Source organism: Penicillium longicatenatum (genome assembly GCF_028827895.1).
Source record: "Penicillium longicatenatum strain IBT 33135 chromosome Unknown contig_6_segment0_segment0, whole genome shotgun sequence".
NCBI classification, from domain to species: domain Eukaryota; kingdom Fungi; phylum Ascomycota; class Eurotiomycetes; order Eurotiales; family Aspergillaceae; genus Penicillium; species Penicillium longicatenatum.
Window position 1 is genome coordinate 3,659,269 of NW_026643123.1, and position 15,730 is coordinate 3,674,998.

The 15,730-nt window shown below is 49.3% G+C and overlaps 5 protein-coding genes across 5 annotated transcripts; 3 read left to right on the forward strand and 2 right to left on the reverse strand.

Annotated features, from left to right (window-relative positions):
* Window positions 1-3,704: 3,704 nt before the first annotated feature.
* Window positions 3,705-4,270, forward strand: N7484_009560 (RNA recognition motif domain-containing protein; the record flags this gene model as incomplete). Its single annotated transcript, XM_057119947.1, has 4 exons — window positions 3,705-3,727; window positions 3,781-3,853; window positions 3,932-4,038; window positions 4,099-4,270. The coding sequence occupies 4 exons, from the start codon at window positions 3,705-3,707 to the stop codon at window positions 4,268-4,270; spliced, it is 375 nt and encodes a 124-aa protein (XP_056969502.1).
* Window positions 4,271-5,801: 1,531 nt separating this feature from the next.
* On the forward strand, window positions 5,802-7,430 carry N7484_009561 (uncharacterized protein; the record flags this gene model as incomplete). The annotated part of the gene is made up of 1 exon (XM_057119948.1): window positions 5,802-7,430. The coding sequence occupies one exon, from the start codon at window positions 5,802-5,804 to the stop codon at window positions 7,428-7,430; it is 1,629 nt and encodes a 542-aa protein (XP_056969503.1).
* Window positions 7,431-7,663: 233 nt separating this feature from the next.
* On the reverse strand, window positions 7,664-8,870 carry N7484_009562 (quinone oxidoreductase family protein; the record flags this gene model as incomplete). The annotated part of the gene is made up of 3 exons (XM_057119949.1): window positions 7,664-7,711; window positions 7,765-7,939; window positions 7,990-8,870. 3 exons carry the CDS (start codon window positions 8,868-8,870, stop codon window positions 7,664-7,666), a joined length of 1,104 nt encoding a protein of 367 aa, XP_056969504.1.
* A 1,502-nt stretch (window positions 8,871-10,372) lies between these two features.
* On the forward strand, window positions 10,373-12,685 carry N7484_009563 (uncharacterized protein; the record flags this gene model as incomplete). Its single annotated transcript, XM_057119950.1, has 1 exon — window positions 10,373-12,685. The coding sequence occupies one exon, from the start codon at window positions 10,373-10,375 to the stop codon at window positions 12,683-12,685; it is 2,313 nt and encodes a 770-aa protein (XP_056969505.1).
* Window positions 12,686-13,399: 714 nt separating this feature from the next.
* On the reverse strand, window positions 13,400-15,138 carry N7484_009564 (cleavage polyadenylation factor subunit CLP1; the record flags this gene model as incomplete). Its single annotated transcript, XM_057119951.1, has 2 exons — window positions 13,400-14,908; window positions 15,001-15,138. The coding sequence occupies 2 exons, from the start codon at window positions 15,136-15,138 to the stop codon at window positions 13,400-13,402; spliced, it is 1,647 nt and encodes a 548-aa protein (XP_056969506.1).
* Between the last annotated feature and the right edge of the window lie 592 nt (window positions 15,139-15,730).

Sequence of the window (15,730 nt, forward strand, 5' to 3'; positions counted from 1 at the left end):
AGCAGCTCTTTACTTTGTACGTCACCGCCACCCGCCGGGTTTGGAAAAATTGGAGAATAGTCCACATCATGTGGTGGAATACAGTGGGGGCCCCATCAGAACGAATTAGATATGTACTCGTGTCACCGCTAGCTCCAGCTATCTATGTATCGCATCACGCGCAAGTTCTAATATTTGGACGATTGAGTGTCAAATCAATAGTACAGGGAGCAAAGATCAGCGCCAAAAAAAAAAAAAAAACCCCTGCTCACACGAATGACTAGAGCTTCCAGAATCCGACGGTCATGTGCGTCTGCGGTTCTAGAACCCTTCCACAGCTGGACGTCTCTAGGTTAAAAGAACCTCCAAATCAAGTGCGAGAAAAGTTTGAAAACGATCTTAAAATGGTATATCCGGCAATTGAGTTTCCCTGATCTAACCAGAATGGGACAAGGGCGGGGTGGATCTCCATTTTACATTACGCTACATCAAATACAGGAGCTTTTTCTTATCCTTACTATACCGTACCACAGCACTTGCTCCTTGATTACTAAGATCAGGGGCGAGATAACATACTTATGTAATAAAACAGATATGGTATGCAAATAAAATACCTGGTTACCATGGTATACCATCCAATATGACAGGGAAAAGTGGGGCAGGAGGGGCAGTGAGCTCCGGGCCGGGGTAGCTCAATCAGGAGATCCCGGTGCCGACTGAAACCCCGAAGTTTGGCCACTGAACATCAGTCATCAGTCACGTTTCTCATCTACGCGTGACTGGACGTGCTGACATTTACCCTGTGGTTCTAGCCCTGAGCTCTCATAAAGATAGCCCTCATAGAGATAAAGCGGCATCCCAGATTAGAAAAGCCCCACCTAACAATGCGCTGTACAGTACATACAGTCTACAGATGGTACATCTTGCAATAGATCGTCCAAAAGATCTGAACGCTTATTTGCCTTCGTATTATAATCTGCTCGCTTTATTTTGCCATACATACTGCTACATTTGAATTCCTTGCTGAACATTATGCAAGTGCCCCTTGACCTTGAAATCCATGCAATGCACAAGGTTACTACTTCTTCGTGTTCTGTACAATCCTTCTATTACCCCTCTTTTGTCAGGCGAGGAAGCCTGGGTTGAAGGCGAATCGTCTAAAAAGGAATGCCGTGTCTAGAAGCCTGAAATGGACGTTGAAGCCGTTGAAACACAAATAGGGTCAAGCAATTTGTCTCAGTTGCTTGCCCCAAAATCCTTGGCGGAGGTGGGGTAAAAATTGTGTACACTGAGGGTAAGTGATTTGATAGTACGAATAGAAACATGCACATGTCGAAATGTTCCTACCCTTCGTCCTAAAGGTAAGTTGTTCCGAGTCCACCAGTTAACCGTTTGCCTGTGGGGCAGCCCATGAGCGAGAATTTTCAAATAAACATAAAGCTATATCAGCTTACCCACCTAGGCAGAAAAAGGAGAATTCTAGACAGAAGTGAAAGGATTACCTGGTTTGTCGTATTTAGTGAAAGAGCTTTATAAGGTATTATTGGGATTGTCGGTAGCTGTGAATGTTCTTCTCTTGGCAATTTGCTGCATTTCCAGTTAACATTCAGGCAGATTAGTGATCTAAGGCCCCGGTATCTTGTCCACTTCAAGCAAGGGCTTGCCAAGTAGAAGCTTATTCTGTCCCTGCCTGACGATCAATGCTTAGGATCCTTTCCATCCTATCATGAAATCTCCGATTGTCTGGCCATCGAGCTTCCGAAATGAGGATGAATGATGGCTTTCGAGTGGAAACCAATTCCCGCGGGATATTGCGGTGACGCCCCGAGTAGCGTGCATACAGAAATGTCGGGCATCCCAATTCAAAATCATCGGATGGGAATATGCCCCAGTATAATGGCACAGTGGTTGCCATTTTAGGTCACAATTCCCGCCAAGAGCAGGAAATGATCTGTACGGCATGGTATCAGACAGATACAGACCCTCAGCTGATACCTCGCATGGAGGCGCAGAATAAGAGGATCAATGGTGGCCATCACCCACGCCCCCCTCCATCAGAGCTTTGAATAGCCAAAGCCCAAGTACAAGAGTTAGCTTCAACTTGCATGGCCGGTTGCAGGATCAGGATATCATGTAGATTATTGTAATGCCGGCATTCTGCCGGCAAAATTAGAGCCGCGATTTTATGCAATGTAATACCAGCGATGAGTTAATCTACGCTAATGCATTAGATACGGGATAGAGCTACATGCTATCTATTATGAGTCCTGTGCAGAGTAGTGAAAAAGTCGAAAGTAATATTGCTACGGGCTTCCAAGGTTGCTCTTCCCCTGACGTGAGCATCTGAACTAGTGGGGAAATCGACTAACTCGATTGATGTAGATTGTACAGGGGTCTAGATTACCCATGCTTATCTTCCAATTTTCCCATATTTGCCCCCTCTTATTCTACACGATACCTCCCACCTGATGTCAAAAAGTATTACTCAAGAGACCCATTTTAGATTCCGAAAAGCACTCTTGAACACAATGAGGTCTATCCTTCGCCCAATCAACGACAACGACATCACGGAGCTTATACCAGTCTAACCAGCCGCTTCCAAGACAGACGGATTCCTGAATATTGTGCTTGTTAGCAAACCAGAAAGTGCACGCGAGAGTTTCATGGAGCGGCAACCCAAGGCTTGGCTTGGTGATCTGAAATCTTGAATGCTCACAGCGGTCAATGACGATGGTGTGATCGTTGAATGAGCCTGCTGGCTAAGGAGGGAGAAAGAGAAGTTAGAGAGAGTTGCATTGATTTAGACGGTAGGCACCAATGTGAAAGAGGCGCGATTGTCTGTGAAGAGTGCGGAGAAGAGTGCTCCGGCTGCAGAGCCAGACGCAGCAGATAGGCCCGTCACAAAAAAGCCAGTACCATCGCAGCATGATGCACCAGACACACCAGACACACCAGACACACCAGACACACCGACTCAAGTCATCATTCGCCAGATGCGAAACGGCTCGCTGAAATGGGAAGCATAATTCATGAAGGAAGCACGATACCTGACTCTCCAAGCTCTTGCGATCAATCCTGATCACCAACGCCAAGGGCTAGGGGCTCAATTTGTCAAGTGGGGTGTGCAAAGGGCTGGTGAAGAGAGGATTTCATGCTGATGTCGTGCATCGCCTGCTGGTAAGCAGCTATTTTTGAAGAGTGATTAACAAGAGCTCAGGATTGACGAATATGATTTAGGGGTGTTTGAGAAATATTTATTTCGGTCCATGGTCTCCCGGGGTAAATGAGGCTAAAGAGCACAGATTTGAATAGAAAAGCGATCAATAGCATCAAGTAGACCCCACTTGCCCCCACCGTAGGCAGACCACGTGGCCACACAGATGATCCAGGTGATTTTCCTGGAATGATCGGCATCATCTCGATTTAAAGCAAGATCAAGGGACGAAGTAAAGAATAGCCCTGAAATCCTAAAGGAGACAAGTGTCCACAGTGATCGACGAATATCAGTAATGCAGAGTCTAGCGAGAACTGCGAAACCACGGTCCCATGACCCCTCACCCCTGATTGGTCAGCTGTTTGCATCACACATTCAAACAAATATAAGTACCTAAGTTTTCTTAGCGGGGTAATTTTCTCAACCTTGGATTTCTTCCCTTATTGGTAACATCTTCTTGACAACCTCTCTCATCCATTTTTTTTCTTTGAAAATTATCACAACCTTCACCATGTCTGCTAAAGTTTACGTTGGGTATGTTATTAAACCCTTTAAGCCGACTTGTCACTTGTTAACCTTTCATTTAGAAACCTTTCTTGGTCTACCACTGACGACAGCCTCCGGGATGCTTTCTCCCAATTCGGTCAGATCCTCGATGCCGTATGTATCCCTTTTGGACCTCATTGTTCACGTTTAATGTCAAGCGAAACCGAACGTGTCTGCTAACACGTTAACTAGATCGTCATGCGCGACCGTGAGACCGGCCGCTCCCGCGGTTTCGGTTTCGTTACCTACAGCTCTTCCGAGGAGGCTGAGGCTGCTATCGCTGGCCTGAACGAGCAGGAGTACGTGTCCTGCGTTTAAATCTTCTAGAACCAAAAACTAACTGAATTTTCGCGTTGCAGGCTCGACGGCCGTTCTATCAAGGTCAACCTTGCCCAGGCCCGTGGTTCCGGTGGTGGTGGCCGTGGCGGCTACGGCGGCGGCTACGGCGGCGGCCAGGGCGGTTACGGTGGTGGCTACGGCGGCGGCCAGGGTGGTTACGGCCAGCAGGGCGGTTACCAGGGCGGTTACTAAAGATTCTCTGCTTTAAGGCACAGCGAGGGGGAAGGAATGGTGAAAAGGGTGTGAGCCGGAAGAATTAGCAAGCGGTCACAGTGCAAGGGCTGGATCTCGATCTCTCCTCCCTTTTTTTTTTTCTCAGCGAAAGGACAGTCATGGCTATTTTCAATACCCTCGCCGGCACCGACGGGATTTCGTTTTAATTCAAATACCAAAATGTGTCAGCCCGTTATTCTAAAACTTGAAAATGAGGGGCAACACTCTTGACAAAATGCACCCATACAAAATGGCACCTCGGTATTTACAGCCCCTGAGGAGTTTGAGTGCTTCTTTCACCCCAGCGGATGGGTACCAATCGGGGTCGTAAGAACCCCTCTTGCTCTGCAATCATTCCCCACCGGCAACGAGGGGCACGGCTGAGCACGGAGCAAAGCCACAAACGCCACAATGGATTCGCGATGGTCAATCTGCACCGTTTTAGGAACATTCAGAGATAATCAGCCTTGATCAACCTATACCCCTGAAGTTTATTTCCACACTCAACTCCAGTGTCTACTTTAACCCAACATCGCTTTCTATGCCTCCTGTATACCCAGCACAGCTCTAATAAATAATCTCAGTCACCTTGGTCTTGTTTACAGTGCCTGGCTCATGAAATGAATAATATTGCTAGTTCGCTTTCCAAGTCCGGTTTTACTCCAAATATACGGGGCCAAAAATTTCTACCTTTAGTTGTACCGACTTGCTGCTGGCTACCTACTACTACCCAAGCTAATACGCCTACAACGTATCATTTGTACGGTCCATGGATACTGCAGTCGCCGAAACACCCACTGCAAAATTGTCGCACCATCCAGAAGGCCCACCAGAGTTTCAAACAATGACCAGATGGGGATTATGAGCCAGCGAAGTAGGTGGGTATTTGAAGAAACCCCGAGATGCTCTCTGTTAGATAGGCAAGTGGATGGCGAGGCAGGGGCCAGATTCGTATGTGAGTTTGTGGAAGACGGTCGTATGAAGTATTGAGAGTAAAAGATCAAGGAATTCCACTTCCATCTAGCGGATAGATGTAAGCTAGTATTATCTCCTGCTTTATGAGTAGGAAGATTTACTCATTGAGACTGCAACTGGCCCAGAGAAATTAAATGAAGCTTTGTGTCTTATGGTTGCTTATTATGTTTGCGGTTGCATTGAATAGGCTTCGTTGGGTCGAAGAAAGGTGAACTATTTGGGTTTGGAGGCCAAAATGCAGTGCTATCAATGAACTTATACCGTTGGTTCACAACAAAAACATCAGCCGGTCTTCTAATGAAGTTTCCAAAGTAGACCGTGACTTTTCTTGATTGCTCTTGAATACACAGTCATTCCATTTTCCTCGCTTCACTTGAGTTTACCCACAGAGAGCCTTGAATGGCAATTCTCCTTCTTTATTTCTCTCTCCTTTTCCTAAGCACCCTGCTTGACAATTTTTTTTTGTTCCTCTTCCCTCATCCTGTCTTCATTCTCACATCTTCTTTCTCAAAATCACTCGACCAAGCTTCACAACATGGACAATTCAGACACATTAAAGCTCAGCATTGCTGGTGATCTCCCAAATGGCTCTGCTCAAGCTCAACAAAAGGACCCAGAGAAGGAATGGAATGAGACCCAGGTCCCAGTCAAAAGTGCCCAGGTTAATAATGCAGTGGATGAGCCACCAAAGCCCATTACTGAGTCCGAAAAAACGACACTCAAACTCGACGAAGCAGTTGCCGCGGTCATTGGCCCCCAGCTTGTGGCTCAGATGCAAAAGAAGAAGAAGAGAGAGAGAGGACCCAGAGGAAAGCGGGGAGTGGGCAAGCCAACTGGATTTGAGGAATGGAGTGCCGATGGACCGTTGACTCCTGATGAGTACAAGCAGAATTGTGGCCTTTACGATCCCCATCGATCTTTTATAGACCGACTTGAGGAGGCCTTTATGCGATTTGAGAGAAAGCGCCGAATTGAACCTGCTCGGAGCAACATCTTCCATAAGTACCTGCAATATGGAGGTGTCAGCATCGGCCCGAACTTCGGGGGCGGTGTTAATGCCCAGGATATGAAGATGATGACCTCGGATGAGATCATGCTTGCTCGTGCCCAGACCTCGATCGAGAAGGAACGGGAGAGCCTGCATGTCAGCTTTGATAAAGTGGCTCGGGGCTTCTTTGGCACCTACTTCCTCAGATACTTCAATCCAGACTGCATCGAAGATATCGAGTTCGCTACGAGTACCATCCGGAACTTCCTTACATTCCTGCTTTTCCATGACGTGTGTCCAGAATACAAAAATGATATTCTCGAAGCCCGCAAGATATGCACCATTGCCAATATGGAGCTATGGAAGAATCTGCAATTGATCCGCAAAGGCCCCGGGGAATTCAACAAGGCGTGCTCCATGCTCTTCGCAGGACACTACTTCAACAAGAATTCCGGAAAGCCTAGTATCTGGGATGATGTTGATGATTCCTTTATGACCACTGAAAAGGCCCAAGACATCGTAAAGCACTGCATTGCTGGTGCTGGCTCCCATGATGTCGCTTCTAGCTTTAGACACCAAGTGGCTGATGAGGATTTATTGGTAGAGAGCGTCGAGGACATCGATGGCTTTGAGGTACTTCGCGTCACTGAGCCAGATGACTATGTCCGCGCCTTCTACCAGCAGTTTGCGGCTCATCTGACCCCCGTTGGAATAGTCAAAGCTAAGTCTTTCCGTGATCCTGGAAAGCCCCAGACCGATTTAAGCCCCAAGGAACGCTGGGACTGGCATCACGGTAAGGCGCCTAGCTATGACTTTGTTTTCTTTATTGAAAGGGATCTCCTCGATCTTTTCTATCCTGGTTTGAGGGTCATGGCCCCTGTTTGGAAGATGAACTGTGGGGCGTACTATTTTGATCAGGTCTACTCGACCTTCCCAAGCTTCAACGCTATCATTGCGAATGACATGATGCTGAGCTGGAAGCGTCCGCGGGATCTAAGAAATGACAGCCCGAAGTCGAAGGAGCCTGAGAACGAAATAAACCAGGGCATAGATGATGCCGCTCAGATGGCCTTTGAAGCTACTGGCCAGAAAAAGAATGAAGGCAAGTGTTCCAAGAATTTTGACATTGAAGAGGATGTGTCGAATGGCGAACATGACACGGAGGAGGCCTACTAGCGGTCTTCCACGCATGGATAAGCGTCTTTTCTTTTCTTTCCTTTTGATTTTATTTCTTTAGTTTTTTCCTTTCCCTTTTATCCACACTTTGTGTGGACTGGAGGTCTACTCGTATCAATGGTCTTGTGCAGACGCTGATCCGCGAAGGTGATATTTTGAATTCGAAATGTTCATAACGTTTATGCAATCATCAAAAGTGAAAAAAGTAAAATATTTGTCCAAAATTCCCATATTCAAGGCTTGACGAGAGGCTTGCCCATGGTCTTGCGGCCTTCGAGGTCCTGTTGGCTGAGAGTGAGCAATAAGTCATGCACAGGGGGGGATGTATACGAACCGTGTGAACCTGAGCAATCTGCTCCAATGGGTATACCTTGTGAATCTTCACCTTGAGCTCGCCAGACTTCAGCCGAGTAAAGAGTTCATTGGTGTAGTACTCAAACTCCTCTCGAGTCTCAATGTAGCCAAAGAGGGTGGGGCGAGCGATCTTAACACACTTCGGGGAGAGTTTCCTGTATCACCTGGTGAGCTTTGTCCATGATTTTCTAGGGGTCAGACTTACGGGAGGGGAATGGGGGGAACAGGTCCACTGGCATTACCGAACCACACAATCGTTCCCTTGCGCTTCACAGCTTCCAAACTGCCTTCCCAGGTATCCTTGCCGACAGAGTCGTACACGACATCAACGCCACGGCCACCTGTCGCCTCCTTTACCAACTTGACCCAATCCTTGCCCTCCTCGCTGCGGTAATCAATCACCACGTCAGCCCCAAGGCTCTTGACAATGGCACACTTCTCGGGGCCACCGGCCGTTCCGATGACCTTTGCGCCGATCGACTTGAGGATCTGAGTCATGAGAAAACCGGCACCACCAGCGGCGGCATGCAGGAGGACCCAGTCACCCTTCTGCACAGCGTAGGTCTCCTTGACAAATGAGAGGACAGTCAATCCACTCAAGAACGAAGCCATCACATCCTCATCACTGATACCCTCGGGGATCTTGACAGTCTTGGCTGCAGGGACAGCGGTGTATTCGGCATAGCCGCCATTCGCCAACCAAGCAACGCGATCTCCAACCTGGAAACCGGATGTGTTGGGCCCGATTGCCGCGACGGTACCCGCGCCCTCGCGGCCTAGCACCTCCGGCTTCGGGGAAGCATACAGGCCCGTGCGGAAGTATGTATCGATAAAGTTCACGCCGGAAATGTTGTTGCGGACCAGCAGCTGGCCGTCCTGTGGCGTGGGAACCGGGTAGGAGGTCTTGTACTGCAGGACTTCCGGGCCACCGGTCTGTTCGACCACGACGGCTTTCATGGTGGTGGGGACGGACATGGTGCGGATTGGCGTGAAGGCGTAAGGTCTACTGACAGGAATTACAGGGATAATATGACTGCGCAAGGCTGCAAGGCGAACAGTGCTTCTGCGGAGAGTACAGAGTGACATGGGGAAATAGGAAGATGTGGGGGACTGTGCAATTAAAAAACCGCGAGACCGCGATTGCATCAACAGCGTCATTTGTCATCGCATCCCCGCATTCTCCGTCCGCGGAATTGTTGATTCGGTCTTGGTCATCAACCCCATTACTTTCTTCCCACTACTACGCTACTGTGAAGTATGAACTCATATCATTTGTCAGTTCCGTCGGTTTTATTGCAATGCTTCTCTCCACTCCAACCCGGATAGAAAGCCGATTGTACTCGGAGCATCCGACATGTGGGGTCTTGACGCCATTCCGTCGGCTTTCTAGAACCGTCGGATCAACACCGATGTACATACACTCCGTACATCGTGAGAAATGGTTGTCAAAGCCTCGTGGTGCCTGTCAAGACAGTTGTCAAACAAATCAATATTGTGCTTTTGACAACATCTGGCTGGGATCTAACTCCTGGGTTTGCACTAGGATCACAACGGGGGTTCGACGTCCAGCCACTTTAGCCGCCGATGTTATGTCCAAACAGGAGGTGTCATGCGCAGAGCGATCGTGACTTTTTCTTCCTCTCCAGGATGAACGCTGATCAGGGTAAACGCCAGCGCATCTCAGCCCCTAAAACGCAAGATGCATGCCATTCAAGGATAGGAGTGATGGTTCTGACGGGAGCTGAGACATTTTCCGGTCTGGCATTGGGTTGCCATTCTGGGCAAACCCTGCGCCTGATCTGAATTAGCTGGGCCCACTCTGTTGGTGCAGGATTTCTTGCTTCAAAAATCTGCAGACTAAGCTGCTGGGATCTGCATCCGCGGCAGTTAGCACCTCAGGCCCACCCTTGGCCCCGGATCGCTCATGCAACTCGCCATTTTCAAACATATCTACACGCCAGGGGAACCTATTTTCGAATGGACATTTCAGGCATTTCCAATGATGTTCTATCCTTCATGTTCCTGGTGGATCCAGGCTACAGTAAACACGCTTGAAACACGGGAGCATCCGTGCTTGTCTGACTTTGTGCCCAATGATCGACCAAGACGGTTATAGCCACGCCCATTTCCGCTTTGGAGTGGCGCGATGCTCGAGTCAGCCCCTGGTTTTGTGCATTGTTTCAATGGAAAATCCTTGTGGGCACTGCCTGCGGCCTGATACTATTCCTGGTCATTCGTCCACTTTTGCCCAATCACCATTGCGGCCCTATCAGAGTTCTTCTAGTCCAGGATGATGCCCGATTGACCAACACTTATATACCCTGCTTTGACCCGGGCTGCGCACACAGGACATCTTTGCATCTTTGTTTTCGAGTACAAAAAGAAAAAATCTTCCCCCAAGCTGAGCCTATCGTACAACAATTTTTTCCTCGTTTTACTGCCCGACCTTTTGCTACTTAAGACTTACTATGATTTTGAAATTTTCTCGAACTTCACCACAACAACACATCGCAGCAGGCTAAAACCCACCAAATCATACTATTTACGTTTAACTGTGTATGATAACACCGACCAACAACAAACACAAAATGTCTTCTTCTCGTAGCGTGCGCTTCCGTTGGCCTCCAGTGCCATGCGTCGAGGAGGAGCCCGCCTCGCTTGCTCGAGAGTTGCACGGCCTTTCCAAGCTCAGTGAAAAACCCGGAGTCGAGGGTACCTGCAGAAGGGGAACTGTTGATCAATACCCGGTCATCCTCGCTCCAGAGTCTCCGCTTCCAACATCGACCACTCCACCCAGCGTCTTGACCCCTCCAGGATTAGGAAACGTCTCTTCTGATGACAACAGTTCTGGTCCTCGTACCCCTTCTCCCCAGGCCCCAGAACCCGTCATTCGCAGTAGGGCTCAATCAAATGATCCTCTCAAATTCCCTCCATCGTCAGTCTCTAGCAGGTCTCGAAGCCGCGTGCCACAGGCCCCGAAGCAGCTTCCTGCTTCGGCCCAACAGCTTCCTGCTTCAGTCCAACAGCCTCCCCGTCAGCGCCGTCCACAGTCTCCGTCTCGGGACCGTGAATTCGGCAGAGGGGAAGTTGGTTATTTCCCTCCGGATGGTACCCGTAAAATGCCTATTCAGCAAGGTCCCCAGGATCGTGGTTTTGATCGAGCCAATCTACCTGTGTCCCAAGCACCGCCACCTACGCCGGCATCGCTGGGACGGCCAAACAGCGTGCGGACTGGAAACCAAACAGCTCCAACGGCTTCAACCCGTCAACGCTCGGAGCCACAATCTGGGTATCAATCAGACTCGAGCACTACTCGCGGGAGGCTATCTTCTCATGTCACTTCACCGCCAGTCCCTACGTCGTCGTCACAACTGCAAGCCAGACGATCTCCTGACGCCCTCTCACTTTCAGAGAGAATTGAGGAGAAACTACGATTGAGACATGAACTTCGCGAACTAGGATCCGATTCAGACTCAGAGACTCCCAGGCGACCTAGGGCCAAATCCATCAGCCCAAAGATTCTTCCTGTGGCCCCCGCCCCAAAAGTACACCCACCGCCTCGCGAGATTTCTCGTGCCCCAGGCCAGCATACTGTGCCACCTACCAAGGACCCAATCAAGGTACTAGTTACTCCTCAAGAGTTCAAGCAGCCTCAGCCAACAACACGGGGAAGAGCGACTTCGTTGGTCACGCCTGCGCCGCCAGCATTGCGGTCTTCATCAAGGGCCCCCTCGGCTATGGTTTCTAGATCCATGTCATCGGATGAGGCCCAAGCCAGTTCTAGCAGACCTCACCGGGCCAACTCGGTCAAATTTCAGGAACAACTGCCTCGGCACAGCGCACCTCCAACAGCCCCAACCCAGAAAGCGAGCTCCCCACAGCGGTCAACCGGACTATGTGTGACCCCATGCCCTCGTTCACTCCCGGTAGCAGGTCACAATGACTGGTACACCCTGAAAGGCCTCACACACTTGGACATTTGTCCCTCATGTATGAGCCAAATCGCTCATTCCCGCTTCCATGAATTTTTCATCCCAAGCCTACCAAAGCCAGCAACGCAGAAGATCCGCTGCGCCTTCGCCAACGCCTGGACCCGACTAGCTTGGACACAGATGATCAAAAAGCAACACGATAGCCTGGAGATGCTCTACCAGATGACCCGCCCACCACCAGGATGCAAGCCCTGCCCCGGCCGCGTTGTAGCCGACCAGACCTGGTACCGTGTCGTCGACCCAGAAACGAACAAGTTTCTTCCCCGTTTCCACGTCTGCGGCAGCTGTGCGCGGAACATTCGCATCCTCATGCCCTCCCAACGAGACACCTTCCAACACTGCCCAGATGTCCAAGAGCGAATGTGCGACTTCGTTACCACCAGTCCACGTTTCGTTCAGTATGTCGATCTCCTGGACATAGCCGCCGTCCGCACCGAGCCCTCCCGCCAACCAGACTCGCGGGAATTCATATCCTACGCTCGTCGCAAGGTCGTTCTCCGCGACTGTCGTCGTGACAGACCAACCAAGGGCACATGGCACTACATCCCCTCACTCCCAGAGTTCTGCGTTTGCGAAGACTGCTACGACGAAGTCGTCTGGCCACTCGCTAAAACGCACAACCCCATCGCGAAAAGTTTCTCGACGAGTATGCACTTCTTACCCGGGGATACGCCGAACCGGTGCCGCGAAGCGAGTTGCCAGCTTTATTCGCCGCGGATGAGGACAAAGTTCAGGGAGGCTGTTGCGAAGAACGAGTTTTCGGGATTGAAGGCCGTTGCTTTGAGGCGATTTGAAGCTGAGAGGCGGTTCAGGGATCGCCGGGAGGAATTGTTGGATGCTGAGAATAGGGGGTATGATTGTGAGGTGGAGCTTAGGAAGGCTATTGACGAGTGGAGGAGGTGGGAATGACTCGTATGCCCGGTTTTGGTGCTTCTTGGAGGAATTGGGTCATGTATAGCACTGCTGTATTACTTTGTACTTTCTTGGTGGTTGTATGGTTCTACTTTTTTTGGGTGTACAACTTTTGGGATTGGCATTTGGGCATGTAGCATAGTTTACCATATCATAGCATTGGGGAAACATTGGGATGGCATAGGTAGCATAGCGTTGTTTATTCATGATTTCTTTTGGGAATGTCTTTTCATTCAAACTATTCAATTAACGCTGCCACATCATCTATCGTTCGTAGTATATGTCCACGTTATGACCATTCCCGAAATTTTAGTACATAGTCCAGGGGCTTCAAACGTAGGTATCTCAGGTATAAATCCCTAGGATCAGGTCAATTGCCACTCAATGACACTATCTATGTGCAAATTCATTCGTAAATATTCGAGCCCGAAATGCGTCTACAGCCCTGGAGGTATTTGATGGCCAAATCGCAGACCGGAGTACTTGATAGGCAGTCCCAAGGAAGAACATAGTCACTTAAAAACTTCTTTAATCGGCTGTATCTTGAAAAAAAAAAAAAATCTCAAATATGTTTCATTGTCGTTTCAAGTAGATCGGATGACATCAATGTGAAGTATTTCGAGTCTAAGGTATATAAATCCCCAACAACTCCGATGCTTATAAAACCAAAGCGAACCAGCCAATGCAAGAGTGAAGAAAATTTGCACCATATCAGCCCACCAGCCCAACGACCTCATCGGGCCAACGCTTGGCCCAGATCATAGCCTGGGAAGGTATTGTTCCTCGAATAGGCGACAGCAGCATAATCTTTCCCTTCTCGGCGTCCACGTTGGCGACATAAAGGAATCCCTTTACACTGGCGTCACGGACAGCAGCAGGCGAAGCTGTAGTTGAGGCATGAGTGATAGCGATGAGAGTATTTTCGAGAGCCATAGGTGCAGGAGGCAGAAGTCGTTTCAATGGGACATTGCTGGTGGAAGATGAATGCATGGAGGATATATTTTGGTCGGATGAAAGGCCGACGATGCCTGGAAGAGGCGCAGCGCGGTCTGATTCTTGTTTGGGCTGTGAATAATCATCAACGCCTCCACCAGGAAGAAATGAATCGCCAGTGCTGAGCTGTGAAGGATCGTAGTCGTCCTCATCTTCGTCTTCAGTTGAGGCGACGGTATAGTTGTACACGGTTAAGGATGCAAAGTCGACTTGCAGCGTAGATGGAGATAAAGTAATGGCCGTCGTTAATGCATTTGAGGGAGCTGAATTTCCAAAAAAGTAAGATCGGATCTGGGACTCGCGTGTTTTCTTGAGAAATGCTGCATCGCGATCAACGCAACCTCCGGACTTTGATAGCTTCACAACAGTGACTCGCTCATCAAAAACGGCTGCGGCAGCACTTGCACTAGGCTTGTTATCGTATTGCTTGACCATATTACTGTAAAGGCGTTCCGAGCCCAGAACCACGATTGTAGTAATGGCGAACTCGGTGATGATATGATTGATTAACTCGAGGCTGCCAGGCTTGCCAGAGCTGAGTACACCCGGGGTGTCGACAATGATTCCTGTGCGACGGACGTCTTCGTCTTTGGCCATGCGCTCTGTTACTTGAAGCGCCAGTCGCGACACAATGGGACGGTAGACGGAGCCTTCAGCATCGAGGGGACTGGGCAATGGATAGCTGTAGACAAGTGGCAGTTTCACGGGCACAGGACTAGGCCCAGACATCGGACTGCTGCCCCAGCCATTCTCAACATCCAGCATTGTCCGGAAAGCCGTGGCAGTCAAAGTACCCGGAACACTAAGCATGCCTTCAGTCGGATCCAGGTTCACAACCAGTGGCTGTCCTCCAACCTTTGTCGCATACGCAGTGAGGATCTTGGACAAGCTAGTCTTGCCCGCGTTGTCGGGACCCAACAGCAAAACACGAGGTCCGTCCTTACCGGAACCTTGTGATTCCTCACGTATTGACTCCAGCGCAAAGTGTAGGTTGGCATATTCCACCATTGGGGTATCATCAGACGTGTACTCGCTTTGACAACCGCCTGCACCGTGGCCTGCCGCGGACGTGGATCCATCCACCGTGGTAGTCGTCGCAGTTTCGCCGGCGGTTATTTCCAATTCACAGCCATGCCATGTATAGATTGCGGCTTTGGTACCAGTGATTGTGTACGTTTGCGATTCGGCCAGTTCCGTGCCGAAGAGTTCGGCCGTTCCGTTGAGGAGCTGCGGTGCGATTTGATAGTAAGTACTTTTGCTCATGCCACAGGTGCAAAGTATCGTTTCATCATTGCGATCACAGAGTTTGAAAGACATACCTTGACTTTAATAATGTGACCGAACGCAACCTCAAATCTCCACTCCGAGCCCGGGTTCAAGGCGATTTGCGATGGCGGGGCAACAGCATATTGCCTCTCTTCAGAGGGCTGGGTAAGCTCTAGGCCGGGAAGAGACATTTGATCGCCAAATTGACAGAAAGGCAAAAGTCAAATCTAATCGACGGGGGCAATTAGAGGGTGGAAGGACAAAGTCCGGGGAAAGTTGCTTTTCAAGTTGCAGGAGCTTGTCGCGTCCAACTTTGATTTGTTTGCATCTCCACACTCGAGCTTCTTCCAACATTGTTTAATTCCCTCTACAATTTTCTGAATTAATGCTTCTAGTGAATAATGAATCTATTGATCATTTGACTTGGAGATGTGTACTTGAATGAATTTTTAATTCCAGTATTATGAGTCTTTATTGGGTTTCAAGGCTATTATTAGGCCAACCATTTTTAGCTACGCTGCATCACATGCAGCCACAGATAAAAACGGCAACAGGGACAGAGGGACAGGGAGGGCGTTTGGTATCGAGTTATAGGAGGTAAATCACGGGATTAGCAGGACCGTGGGCAATTGAATTCACGAGTGGTTTCTCTTGGTCTTTTGGAATGGGCTCAAGGTCTTGTGCAAGGGTAGGAGCAAGATATTAGAAAAGGAAGATTCACGCCAAGGCAAGTACAGGGGCACATTCAAGGACAAAAAGGAATATATTTATCATAACGACAAG